Source organism: Ixodes scapularis, unplaced genomic scaffold (genome assembly GCF_016920785.2).
Source record: "Ixodes scapularis isolate PalLabHiFi unplaced genomic scaffold, ASM1692078v2 PGA_scaffold8__174_contigs__length_109621045, whole genome shotgun sequence".
NCBI classification, from domain to species: Eukaryota; Metazoa; Arthropoda; class Arachnida; order Ixodida; family Ixodidae; genus Ixodes; species Ixodes scapularis.
This window is the reverse complement of record NW_024609883.1, coordinates 46,056,630-46,069,937: the sequence shown is the minus strand read 5'-3', so window position 1 is coordinate 46,069,937 and position 13,308 is coordinate 46,056,630. Positions and strand designations below refer to the sequence as shown.

Below are 13,308 nucleotides of genomic sequence, written 5' to 3'. Positions count from 1 at the left end.
AATTAATTTTCAAAGCATCGCTCAAGCCCTTCCTTCCCGGGGCGCGAGGCCATACTAGGAGTTTTGGAATCTCCGCTCTCGCGCACCTACAGCTCCTGTCAAAGTTACGCACGCATACTCGCGCTATTTTCAAGAACGTCAAGAAGAGACATTACGACCGGTGTCAATGCAGGGAAATATGCCTGGCAAGCCTGAAATCGCATGCGCCGCCCACACGAGCGGCACGCGCCTGTCGGCCCAAAAGATCCTAGTTATGACGTCACGACTGGTCGGAGGTTTTTCGTGTTTTCTTGCTTTTAGTTACTTTTTCAGGGGAAACTAATGTGGTACTAAGATTCACTGCATAAAAATATGCAAGAATTCACCTCTAACTCTTTTTTTTTTCAAAAAGTGTTTTAGCTTTCTTTTAGGTGCAGAACGCAACAGTTAAAGCTACTGAATGTTTCAGACCACGGCCAGGCTAGAATGAAAAGTCACGCCATCTCACGCCCTTCGCATAAGGGGTAGTTTCTCCCTCCCACAGCAGCTAGCTGGGGTCACTGCAACCTCATCCCCCCCATAGGGCACTTTAACCCTTTCTAAGGAGACACCCAAATCTCCCCGTGCTTGCTCCGGGGTTGAACAGGAGAAACTATCAGACTAATTAAGGTCTACGGGCCTTGAGGCCTCCTGCCAGCAAAGACTTGTGCCGAACGCTTTCCTTCGTCTTCTTAAAAAAAAACAAAAAACGATTTTACATCTATCGTGAGCCAAAAGTATTTGTATCGGCACACTATAGTTGTTTCGTTCCGGTACATTGGCACACAGTTTCAATCACTGCGATCGGAACAGCTTTTCAGGGTGGTTCAGGGGCAGCACTTGGAGGGGTGGCACGGTCACGCCCCACGCGGTAGAAATACTTGAACTGCTTTTGTGCGAGAGCAAAGGTCGTAAGAAACGCCGCCATCTAGCCCGGCCTCGAAACTGCCTCACACCACTGCCGTCGGTAGCTACGGAATGGCAGCCCTGTGCCGTCGAACAGAACCGAGCGGGCAGACCCCGGACGACCCTGGGCGGTTCCTCGACCTCCCAAACACTTCCGACTGTTCCCACTCACATCCATGATTTCGAGGTCGCCATTGTGGTTCTGCCTCCTGCGTGGCCGAGGGGGCGGGAGGACGGCCTTTCGTCCGTCCGGATACGTGTGACTGTAGAAGCAGGCGCCGGCAAAGGGGCACTCCCCCCGGCCCTCTTGGAAGTACCGGCAGGGCTTCGCACTGAAACGAGAAAAACAACGGTCCCTCGAGCTGCCCCCACTACGGACTTGTGCCACGCAGACGAAGCCCAATGGCGTGAGCTCACCTGAGAGCCTTCTTGTAGTCTGATATCAGCTTGTCCTTCTCCGAACCCATGTCGACCCAGAAGCTGCTCGGAGTGACGAAGTCCGACGGAGTGCGGCACTCGGGGCACGACCTGAATCAAGATGGAACGCCTTTGAGTCAGAACAGCCCGCACGTCTCGCTCTACCTACTCTAATCAAACTAGTTTACAGCAGAACGATCAATAAAGCTAAGAGGTTGGCTTTTCAAACTGACTTTCTAGGAACCAATGGCTTCCTCAGGGTACCATCACATGGCACCACCTTTTTCGCTCCCTCTCACGATACAATATCTGGAACACGTCTTCGGCGTGCGTGTTTCCTGCGCCCTCATTTTGACCCCTCTATTTTCTGCCTCCCCACAGAATGACTGCTTAAAGGGATGCTGAACCGAAATCTGGAATCCCCAAAACACGTGGCAAAAGCGTGCAACGGGATGCTACAAACACCAAAACATCACTCATACAGCGATATCTCAAACGGATGACCGTATTTTTTAAAAAAAAGAGGCGCATTTGGCAGGAATGTTGACGTCATGTTTTTCCAAGAAGGAGAGGAAATGGCCTCGTGTCTTCTCCGCCTTGCGGCCTTGAGGGAGCGAAGCGAAGAGAGGAGGAAACTAGGTATCTTCACGTCGCGTGCCTAGTCGGCCTGGTTCAATCTCTGCTTCGTTTTCCGAAAATATGGCCGTCCATTTGAGATATCGCCTTACTAGTAGTGTTGTAGGGACTGTAGCGTCCCGCCTACGTCTCCAGCATTGTTTTTTTGAAATCCAAATTTCGGTTCACCATCCAGTTAATGACGAGGTCACTGCGGTATGCCTTCTCCGCAGCAAGCCTCTGCGCGCCCGTACACCCTCTCCCACCAACCGTTGCTTCCTGCTGCCACCAATTTCAGAGAGCACCGTCCTGCACGGCTGTCGTCGTCGGCACCCATCTCTGCGCATAATTAGTCTTTTGTGAAAGTTCTTTTCCGAGTATGGGTAGTACGGGGCACAAAAAAACAATACAGTCTGATACAACGGCGCAATGCCAATGTGTACTGACGAGTGGAGGAACGTTGAACTGGCCTTCGTTTATAGTTTGTGGACCAACATCCAGACAGCGCTCGTTAATCGTAAAAGGTCCGTTACTGCGGTAGAACAGCGGCAAAGGTGTATACGGCAAATGGAAATTCTGCCCTCGCTTTTTCTGCAAGCTGCCCGCCTCGCACAAATGCACGCCCACCTGACGGTCTTGGAGTCGAACTGCTTGGAGCCCCTCCACTTGCGGATGCAGTTGAGGCAGAAGATGTGGTTGCACTTCTCGAGGATGCCGAAGCGTCGCTCCGAGGGGGGCTCCTTGTCCAGCACTATGTCCATGCAGATGCCGCACGCCTTGCCCGTGCTGCGCTGCACCGCGAACGACAGCTCCATGTCCTGCTCATGCTTCAGCACGCACTCCTGCGGGAAAAAACACAGACGAGACGTTGCGCAACACTGCCCGTACGTGCCTGGAAGCAACAGGGTCCAGCACAAATCATCGGCAACTGACAGAACAACACGGAGCCACTGGCAGAGAAGCAACTTCAGAAAAACCAGCCGTGCAAAGGGAATCTTAGGCAAGGGCATAAGCGTAAGTGAAATGACGACCGATTCCCTCCTCTTTGCTTCCACACCTATGGTCGGGCGACCTCCAGCCAAAGTGCCGAAGACACTGCATGTGTCCAAACCAGAGAATTAACGCCACCCAAAAAATAGAAGCTGAAACTACTGTTGCGATTTTGTGGACGACCGAAAGCTCATGAAAGAAAGAGGGCCATAGAAAATCCCTTAGAGAGGCACTGCATGGCATGCAATCCAGCGTGAATGGCACTGCCAAATCAGTGTTGCCAATTTAACAGGTTGCCCACTAAATTTAGGAGTTTTACGATTGTTGAGCAGATAAAATTGCCATTTTGCGGGTGGCGAGAGCTATAGCCGTTTTCAACTAATTTAGGATTTTTTCTGGCAGTCTAAAATTTTCTTCTGTTTACATATTTAATAATAAATAACCAACTTTTTGTGGTAAGTTAAGGTCATAACCTTTGCATACTTTCAGCAAAATGGACCTTTTTCGAGTAACGAGCACCGTAAGGCGGTTTGTCCGCAAACTACAAACGAAGGGCAGCCCAACAGGACTCCGCTCGTCAAAACAGACTGACATTATGCCATTGTATCAGTTTTTATTGCGTTTTATGCCCCATGCTGCGGATACCCAGAAGAATCGTCAAAAAAGACGAAATACGTGGAAAATAGGCGCCGACGACGTTGGCCGTGCGAGATGGTGTCCTGCGAAAATGTAGACAGCGAGAAGCAAGGCCAGGGGAGAGGGTGTGCACATGCACAGGAGAGTAACTCCTGTGCATGTGCACACTCTCTGAACAGTGGACCTTTTCCATGCACAGGAAAAGATCCACTGTTCAGCAAGAGTTACGCTTGAGACGCCATTAACTTTTCTCTGACAACTGGAAAAGCAGCAACTTTCAAATGATCTGCGCAAATGCTTTTATTTTCCTAACTAACTTGCATATAGAGGAATACGACACATCAAAATGGGGCCAATTAGTTGTTCTTTCAAAAGGAACAGAGGCCGATATGATGTTGCAAAAATACTAAATTTTTATTTCTTGAAAATGCAGTGTACGTGCAAAAGGTGCACAAATGCAGTAAATTCTACAACTCTGTCAAATTAAACGACAAATAGAAGAAAAATCTGGAATATACAAACAGTGCCCCACACCTACGGCTACCACTTCTGAAAGTTAGCGCACTCTAAGTGACGTCTATTTTTGGTTCGTCGGAGAGTTGGCCTCCATAGCACGCATGCTTTTCGACGAAGATAGTAGACCTCACACCCCCAGCAGTATGCTTTCTTTCTGTCCTATCTTCAATTTCTTCCTTTTTTTTTTTCTTTTTTCAGAAAGCAATTGCAAGTACCGTATTTTCCGGACTATATTCCGCACCCGGTGTATAGTCCGCAGGGAAAATTCGGGGTCAAAAATAAAAGATTTTGCTTAGATAGCCCGCACCCGGTGCATAGCCCGCACCTGGTGCTTAGTTGACACGAAAATCTTCTCGTAGACGGCACACGTTTACAAATGTCTGCTTTTTAGCTCACAATAAAGCCTATAATGTGCATAAATCATCATTAACATACACTTTCGTGCACAAAATTCGTCACGCCTCGTCATAATAAACGATCTTGAAAAACATAATTCCTGTATAGTCCGCAAGCGTAGATAGTCTGCACAGCCCGAAATTTCAACTTTTAAACATGTATAGTCCGCGGACTATAGCCCGGAAAATATGGTAAATGAAAAGACAGATGGACCTATAGCCAATTGGCTAGTGTGGGTTCATTAAAGAAATCTATTATCCAAGATGCAGAGTGTTTATTCAACACGCAAATTAAAAGACAAACTGAAACGTAACTTAGCAGAATATAAACAATATGTTTAGAGCTATATTAATTAACTAAATGAAAGCAGTGGCTATGAAATAAAGATGATTTAGGGAGAAAAGAGCAGATAGTACTTCAGTGCTCTATTGAACTAATGTGAGTTTCGAAGATATCCTGAAAATGTGTTCCAGATTTTTGTACCAGTAAATTGGATTAGTCTTTCCCCGCATACGTTGTGGCATTGTGGAAGTTTGACGAGAACCCTTAAGTACAGTTGTTGGAAATGGGCTGCTTTTAGTTACAATTCTATGAAACACTGTAGCAATTTTGTGTTATAACACATTGCATCTAACATCATTGACGCCTCGTTGGCGAATGTTGGTGCGTGTCGCTTACGAGGCTCATCCTAAGAAATAATTTCTCGGCAACAACAAAAAGTACCTTTCTCATTTTTTTTTTATACGTTGAAGAGATGAGGTGGATTGAACTTTTGGCTATTTCGAAAGTTGCAGGCACTGATGCCCACACTACCTTTTCTGAATCTCAATAAGGTCAATTCTGCATAAACCGGAGATTTCGTAATTTAATTAAAATGCAACAAAACGAGCCTTTGAAAAACAAGGCTTTGCTTTGCACACATGCAATTCAATTGTTAGTTCTACGAGAACAGACGAAAAAAGTATTGCAGCCAACATGCAACTCCAAGTCGACTAAAGGAAATAAAATAAAATTCTCATGAGGTTTCTGCTTTTGGAACTCCTATCTGGACCGAAAATGGCATCTTTCAATGTTTGTATTTTACAGTAAGAGGGGGCATGTTATTAAGTAGTTAGGTGGCCACCTAAATGTGTGTGTGGTATGCAACCATTTTTTCTTAACTACGTGGGTTTTATGCAAATTCCAGAAATTTAAAGCATGATATCAGCAAAAATAAAATTTATTTTTTTCACAAAAGTATGTTTTTCTTGGTGATTGTGATGTGATTGACCTAAGCCATCTTGGAGCACCTTTTGGAGCAGCCAATACAGTGTTTAGGAGCACCAAGGGTGGCCTTTGGAGCAGCCACGACAGGGTTTTGAAGCAGCAAAAGTGGCTTTTGGAGCAGCCAAAACAGTGTTTCGGAGCAGCAAAAGTGGCATTTGGAGCAGATATTCTTAAGAAAATAAAGATTTTTGTTTTAAGTGCTGGACAAACGAAGGGCACTTAGTGCTGTGTTGTGACGGAACTCGTTGTTTGTGTTTTTAATGCTGAGACATCCCATAGGTGTACAGTTTGTAGGCGTTGCCGAGGAATTCCAAAAAGAATGCTTGCCACTGTTTTACTGGTTCCCGATGTGCCAGATTTTCATCAAAAGTAAGCAAACGTAAAGCAATGGATTGCAAGCGTCCCGGCTGGTGCCTCTGTTCTGCAGTCAAGTTCACATGCACGTGAGGGCAACTTCAGCAGGCCTGCAGTGGCACGTGCTTCCTCGCGTGAGCGGAGACAACAACTGTTCAATCGAAAGTGAAACAATGCCACTCCACTCCGTCGCCAACTGGTCCCCAAAATAGTATGCAAAATGTAACTGTCCAGCATACGACCAAAAAAAAAAGTCGAGCAGCGCGTGCTTGCCAGGTTGCTTGCTTGCCAACCTGAGCACATCGATGCATGACATCGCGAGCCAAGGTTAAAACGTTCTTGGAGCGCTTTGTGCAACGACTGAACTCGAGACAAACAAGCGTGATGCATTCTTGGCTTTAGCGCACTTCTCTTCACCAACTTTCTTTCGTGGCAGAGTTTTCACGAACCTAGGTTCTCTCAAAAGAAAGCCCACCGACAGAAACCTAGGTAATCAATATTTCGAAAGCAGTCTTTGAGTTAAAGCGAGATTTTTGTAGTAGAGTAGGATTTAAACAAGGACAGAAATGTCGAACAATTATAGAAAGCGGCATATCTGCAGCGACGTGGGGACGGCAAAACCCCACATCACGCGACCACGCTGACTGTGGTTGTGCGAGCATTTCAGCTCACAAAGTAACTCTCGCCGTGCAAAAACATGGTTTTGTTTCACAGTATGACGGCATGACTGGCGCCCAACACACTGGCGTCGGAGCATGCGCACACGCCCGCGTCTGTCATTGAAAATTTTTTAAAAAGACGCGAGAGGTAATTTTTGAGACGGCAGGAAAAATCTATGCGAGACCGGATGGACAATTGATGCAGGGTACTTTTGTGTCTGGTGGCTGCTTGCACCACCTGGCACACGCATGCTCAATTATGGCTTTCAGTTTAGTTTCGGTTTGGGAAGGCGACCGAAATCGGTCCTTTGGAGCAGGGTTGGCGCAGATTACCCATATTTCGGCAAAATATAGCAGGACGTAGCAGGGTTAGCCCCTTGGCGCAGTTTGGCGCACCAATCGCATCACTGGGAGTTCAGAGGCTTCTTTATCCAAATTAATGTTTTTAGTGCATGTCTCAAAAATGAAAGGATTGCCGCACCTCCTTTGGCGTGGAATGAACCGGCTTTCTCGCGTTGTTCGACCATACGACAACTCCCCAGCTACGATACAAACGCGAGATCTTTGCTCAAGGGCATGCCTTGGCTGCAACAAGTCCGGCTCGGCTCGACCAAGCAAGGTTAAAGCTACAATCTGGCCTTCAAGAAAAACCACTAAAAATGCAATGGTTATCTTATTCTTCTGCTATAAAATAGTCAGGAAAGCAAAAACTGTTGTATAAAGGTCTTTTTTTTTCCGCACGTCAAGCTTAATTTTTGAGCAAATTAAGCGACGGGGAAACAAGAGTGCACGTCTCAAAATAACAGCGCAAGCATGAAGTTACACAGAAACACGTCACCACCGGCCACAAAAACAATCACACATAGTGACACAATCACAGCAGACAAAACACACACAGCGCTGACTCACAACTCAATCTATATTTACACTTCTTTTTCTTCTACGCCCAATAGATTCGTGAAAATTGGCTTCTTTGACGTAGCATGAAATGACGATCATGCGCGTTTATCCTATAGTAGAAAGATAAGCTAATTCTTTTCCTGATAAAGTAAGCGATGGAGTGCTAACACATTTATTGTCATACCTGGCAATATCTTCCGCTTCTACTATCTCTCTAGTCAGTTCGCTGCCGCTTCTGCCCAGCACTGTACATCTATCTAGATGTGCCGCACATCCTCAACCACGACAATGTAGACCTAAATGTCCTGAGTTGGCTCTAGTTATGTTGTTGTGCTCACGGAGTCGATCATGGCCGGTGGTGACATGTGTTTGTGCGTAACTCCATACCTGTGCTGGTATTTTGAGACATGGATAACCTACTCGCCCAAGCCGCCATTTTGTCGAGAGTGCATGCTCTCTCATCCTATCAAAAAATGACACGACGTCAGGGGGCGGTGCCCTACCATTGTCCTGGCATGGATATGGGATCAAAGTTGTTGTATAAAAAAAAATTAGCTACAGACAGAATTAAGAGCCGCAGCAGGTTGCGCAATAATTTTTCCGCTAAATTTAGTGGGTAAACTGAATTTGCATGTGAATCGCGTGACATTAAGTTGTGTGACATCATTTTTATTGCTAAATTTAGCGGGCAGGCTGAACAGACGTTGAGGCCACATGACATCAAGTCATGCACGTCATTTCTTATGCTAAATTTATTGGGGAAACTGAATTGGTGTTGAGGTCAGATGACATTAAGTCAGATGTTGTCTATTTTCCCGCTAAATGTAGCGGGGAAACTGAATTGGTGTTGAAACTGTGCTACGTCACTTCTCCCACTAAATCTAGTGGGGCAACCGAATTCGTGTGTACGTCACGTCACACCGAGCGACGTCCGTTTCCCCACTAAATTTAGCGGGGAAATTGAATTTGTGTATAAGTCATGTGATGAAACTTTCCCCGCTCAATTTAGTGGAAAAAAATTTCAGCCTTTCCTTTCTGGTGAAGAAAGAAGACCAGCGAAGCTGTAAATTCGTCCCGTGTGTTTCTTCTTCGTCGTCGTCGTCTGTTTTGAGCACTGTTTCCTTTGATGAATTCCCACCAACTCGCCCAACTATTCATTCTTCTAAAATAGCTGGAAAGGTTGCCGCCATCTATGTGCGACGACGGCAACCAGACTGGTTTTCTAGTTGCCGCCGCCCTTCCCGCCCTACATTAGCCCCCAACCTTCTCGGGGGGGCACGCCGTCTGGCTGCCACACTCCAAAGAGTTTGAAACCGCCGACATGGGTCGTTAGAGCCTAAGCAGCACGGATTTTGGCGAAGCACTGGTTAATAGCTGGCGATAAGATATACCATTCATCGGCCAACGGCGCCATGGCCAGGGAAAGGCCAGTCAATGGCTGTCATGGAGGTAAGGGGGTTCCTGGAGGCGACATGAGGCCACCAGAGGTGAAGTGAAAAATGAAAGGACACTGCCCCTAACAATGACCAAAACCAGGAGACGCTACTGGACGAAAAGGAGAGCTGTTGGCGCACGGTCAGCTCTCCTTTGCGTCCACTGGCGTCTCTTGGTTTTGGTCGTCATTGGAAGTCATGTCCCTTCACACCTCTGGCTTCACCTCTGGTGGCGTCATGTCGCCTCAAGAAGCTTCCTACCTCCATGCTGGCTACTGTCAGGCCACTGGCCAAAGGACCGTTGCCAGCCATTGGCCAAATCCGTGCTGCTTGGGAGGCTCATGCTGCAAAGAACGGGTCCAATCTCGGAAGTGGCGTTTGCTCACGCACCTCCCTGTGCTGCTTCCTCTGGGCCTCGTTGAAGGGGTGGAGGCAGGGCTTCTCGCACAGGTCACACAGCTCGCCGTGCAGATAGGAGCAGCGCTCCCCCAGGGGGCACCCGTCGCTGGCCACCTCGTACGGGCACAGGGGCAGGGCCGCCTCCTTGGAGAGGTCCCGCGAGGACGCCTTCTGCGACGACCCCTCGGGCCGCACGATCGCCGCATACGACCGGACCGGTTTGGATGCCCCACCTGCGCATACGCCCAGAGGCCCTCGTGGCATGCCGTTTTTGGCACCGGTGAACGGGGCAAAGCAGCTTAAAATGCAGAGGTTGCCAGAAAAAGAAAAACTTTAGGAGCTGGAACAGGGTAAGCATCATAAAATAAACTTTTCTCAACAACTCTGTGGCACAATATTTTCTAAAAACCCATTTTCGGACCCCTAGAGACACCAAACACCCAAGAAATTTTCCTTTCAAGTGCCTGAATCGCGGACGTCTGTCACGAAACAAACTTCCCCCTATCGCATAATTTATGTCGCAAGCCCGATTTTGAGGTGGGAGCGATTCCAAAATGTGCTTCTACTTGAACACGTCGTCACTAAACAGAAGCACCAAATGAAAGCATGTCTCGATACTCAAAACAAGCCTAGACTCTGACATACTTTAGAAAATATTTTCTCTTTAAAGAAAGCGTTTCTTACGACATACACGTCTTATATAGGCACCTAAAAATAACCTTTCTCTAGTTACGTGTTTCTTTAAAGAAAAACGGGAACTCCCTAAAACATCTTTATGTGCCTGGACAGGACATGTATACGTCACACAGTAAGCTTCCCTCTTTTTAGCAGAATATTTATGTTGAGAGACAAACTTTGAGTTAGGAGCGATTCCACAGCATGTCTCTATCTCGGGACGACAACGAAATGAAAGTATCTGTTGGAATCGCTCAATGAGCCTCGCAACAAAAATATTGTGCTAAAATGTTTTTTTATTTTTAGGGGGGGGGGGGGGGGGGGGGGGGGGCAGTTTATATTGCGACATGCGTCGGAGCTCCCTTTAAGCACTGCTCCAGGACCCCAAATGAGTGGCGACGGCGAGACTTCGGGCCGTCGGAACGATCGAGCGACGTGATCCCAACTCTAAGGGCACTGGAGACACGCCCACGGTTACAGCCGCCGACAGAATAAGAACGACAGGCTGTTTCTCACAGATGCCCGGCCTCCAGAGCACGTCTGCTGCCTTCTACGGCGCTTTACTTGTGCCAGCAAACTTGAAGTTCCTGAGACACCAAAGTGCCATCGAAGGCAAAAAGCTCGGACTGGAGGCGAGACAAGTGAAAGGCCTCCCAGCGGTTCTAATCCTCTCAGTTGTTACGGTCCCAACGAACAGAAATTCAAGCCTGGGGTGACGGCAGGAACCTAGAATGTGCTCGTAACAAGAAGGGTGGGGCTTTTGTTCTTTGCCACTGACCCTATTCGTCTTAGCTCGCCCTTCTTGTGCAGCGAGAAACCATACGCCTAAGAAGCTATGAGACTTTCTAAAGCTTTAGTTGCTTGCAGCAGAGAATGGATGTCCTTTAGAAAAAAAATATGATTTGCATACTAATCAAGCTTTCTTTCCAAGAGAAACTAGGTAATTTTTGCTACTTCATGTATAAAAAAAAAATGGACAGGATGGTTTGTTTAATTTAGGATAGTGCAAGCCTAGAAATGTGAAGGCCTAGCTCATAGTATGTCTTAAAAAGACTATGAGATATGTTGCAACACATTTACTTCTACCCCATTCATTAAAATCTAAAGCAACCTCTAGCGTGTGAATGATGCCCACACATACAATCTATCGCAAAGCATGCGGTCAGCAAGTCACCATCATTTACGAAAGGGGACAGGAGTGAATGACTGGGTCCAAGTCGCACGTGGGCCCAGAAATGCGATCAGCGGGACTGAGCCAATCATCAACATGCCCCAAATCTCAGTGCAGGCCCTCTACAAGCTGGTTGAGAAAGTAGTACAGAAAGATAGTTTTACGAGATATTCGTTCGAAAACGTGACTTTGAAAACATGCAACCCAAAGTTCAGAGTGCCACTGTTATCCCTGGGACCACCTGAACAACTACACTCTGCGTCCCAGTGCGAGAGAAGAGTTTGAGAAAAGGAAAAGAAGAAACGAAGGCAGGTGCAACAAAACAAACATACTTTTGGGCACGAACTCTGGGGCGTCGGCCCAACTCGAAGAGCGCAGCGCCTTGCAAGTTGGATCGCCGTCCCACGAAGAAGCCGCGTTGCCGGCCTTTTTCAGGACCGTCAACGGCCCTTCAAAACAGGAGACCGGAAAGCGTTCTTTGAGAACCCGGGCTCTCTCCCCTACTGCCAACCACACCGTTCCAAACTAGAGACTCGTCAGAACGACTAGGTATCATCGTTAGGCAATGGATCGATGCCCATCAACGGCAATGTGGTTTTCTCCACTGTCCCGCAAACAGTTTTCGTGGGGTGCTTGCGCTAGTGTGCTACCGTGCTTGGAGTGCCTAAATGCGTACACCCAACACTTTCAACATCTTAAACACCCGAGTCTCGGGAGCAGGATGTTGAAAGTTCACCGCCTTGCCTACATCGCCTCTGCTAATTCACCCAAAACTTTCTCTCCCAGTGCAAGTGCAACATTGCGCAACACGGACATCCTTCAACAAAAATTTGTTAATTCCCACTTTTCTGTTATTTATGTTTTTGACAAGAGACCATGCCCGGTGGTTGCTGATGCCATGTGCACGTAGAGTCAGTGACAGGTTAAGAGCCCTCCAACGTACGCTGTGCCTTCTGCTGGGCTTGGGCTGTGGGTGCAACGAAACGTCACCAAAGGCAGAAAGCTCGCACTTGAGGCAGAATACCGACTGGGTTCTTAACCTGTCGCTGGTTGCAGTAAACTATCAGTAAATGATCCAGAAATCGTCAAAATGCCAAGCGTGCACATAAGGTGGGAGACCCAAAAGAGACCCGCCATAGCTCCTTAATCATTAAAGCTGGTTCACGCAGGCCCGTTTTCTTAAATTATGTTACGTTATGGAAGGTTACGTCTGCTCACGTCACAAGCCACCGGAACATCTGTGCTTCACATCGTTGCAGATTGCAAAGGCTCAACCAGCGTAAAACTGAAAGCAAAGGTTTAATCGGCGGACTTGTGCTGGAAACAAAAGAAAGAATGGGAGCCGAGAAAGCAGCAGCGAGCGTCGAGGCGTCGGCGTAACAGCTGGCTAGTGCGAGCATGTCGACGTCGGGAGGGCGAGTCGGCAAGGCCACGCCCGGTTGCCTATCTACTACCACTCAGTATCTCGAAAATTCCAAGCATCGAACGCCCGGGAGACAGGCTCAGCAAGGTCATGCTGGTCTCCTTATATATTACACTCGGGGTAAGAATAAACATGAATCTTCTAGAAATACGAAGAAGCGTTCCTTCTCGGCCATGCGTGCGGCAATATCAAGCGTGGCTGCCAGTCCAAGGGGATTGCCTGTCGCACAACATTCGAGACACAGATGGTTTGGCGACTTGTGCGTAATTGAAGAACACGGTGCTGTGTGTGAACCAGCCTGCAGCCATCAAAGTCACTGAGAGAGTGAGAACGGCAAGGTGTGTCTTTGGAACGCCCGGCATGTAACTTGCGCTCCATACTTTTCACCGTGCTTCGACTGCGAGTCCGCGGGCTCAGGGCGCACAAGACGCCGAAGCGTCGTCGAAGGCTGCAAACTAGCGCTGGAGGCGGGACAACTGGAGGTCCTCCCTGCCTTTCTCACCTTGTCAGTGACTGTGGTGTGCTAAACACAGA

The 13,308-nt window shown here is 47.7% G+C and overlaps 1 protein-coding gene across 2 annotated transcripts in view; it reads right to left on the bottom strand.

Annotated features, from left to right (window-relative positions):
* The window catches only part of LOC8035709 (probable E3 ubiquitin-protein ligase makorin-1), a 30,094-nt gene that overhangs the window by 3,235 nt on the left and 13,551 nt on the right, over nucleotides 1-13,308 (bottom strand). Inside the window, exons 4-8 of one of the 2 annotated variants that reach the window (XM_029973912.3) lie at nucleotides 11,684-11,800; nucleotides 9,497-9,738; nucleotides 2,584-2,798; nucleotides 1,342-1,452; nucleotides 1,097-1,256 (exon numbers count right to left, since the gene is read on the bottom strand). In XM_029973912.3, coding sequence (XP_029829772.3) covers nucleotides 1,097-1,256; nucleotides 1,342-1,452; nucleotides 2,584-2,798; nucleotides 9,497-9,738; nucleotides 11,684-11,800 — 845 coding nt within the window. The remainder of the gene's footprint in view (nucleotides 1-1,096; nucleotides 1,257-1,341; nucleotides 1,453-2,583; nucleotides 2,799-9,496; nucleotides 9,739-11,683; nucleotides 11,801-13,308) is intronic. The other variant, XM_029973913.3, reaches the window with a different exon arrangement.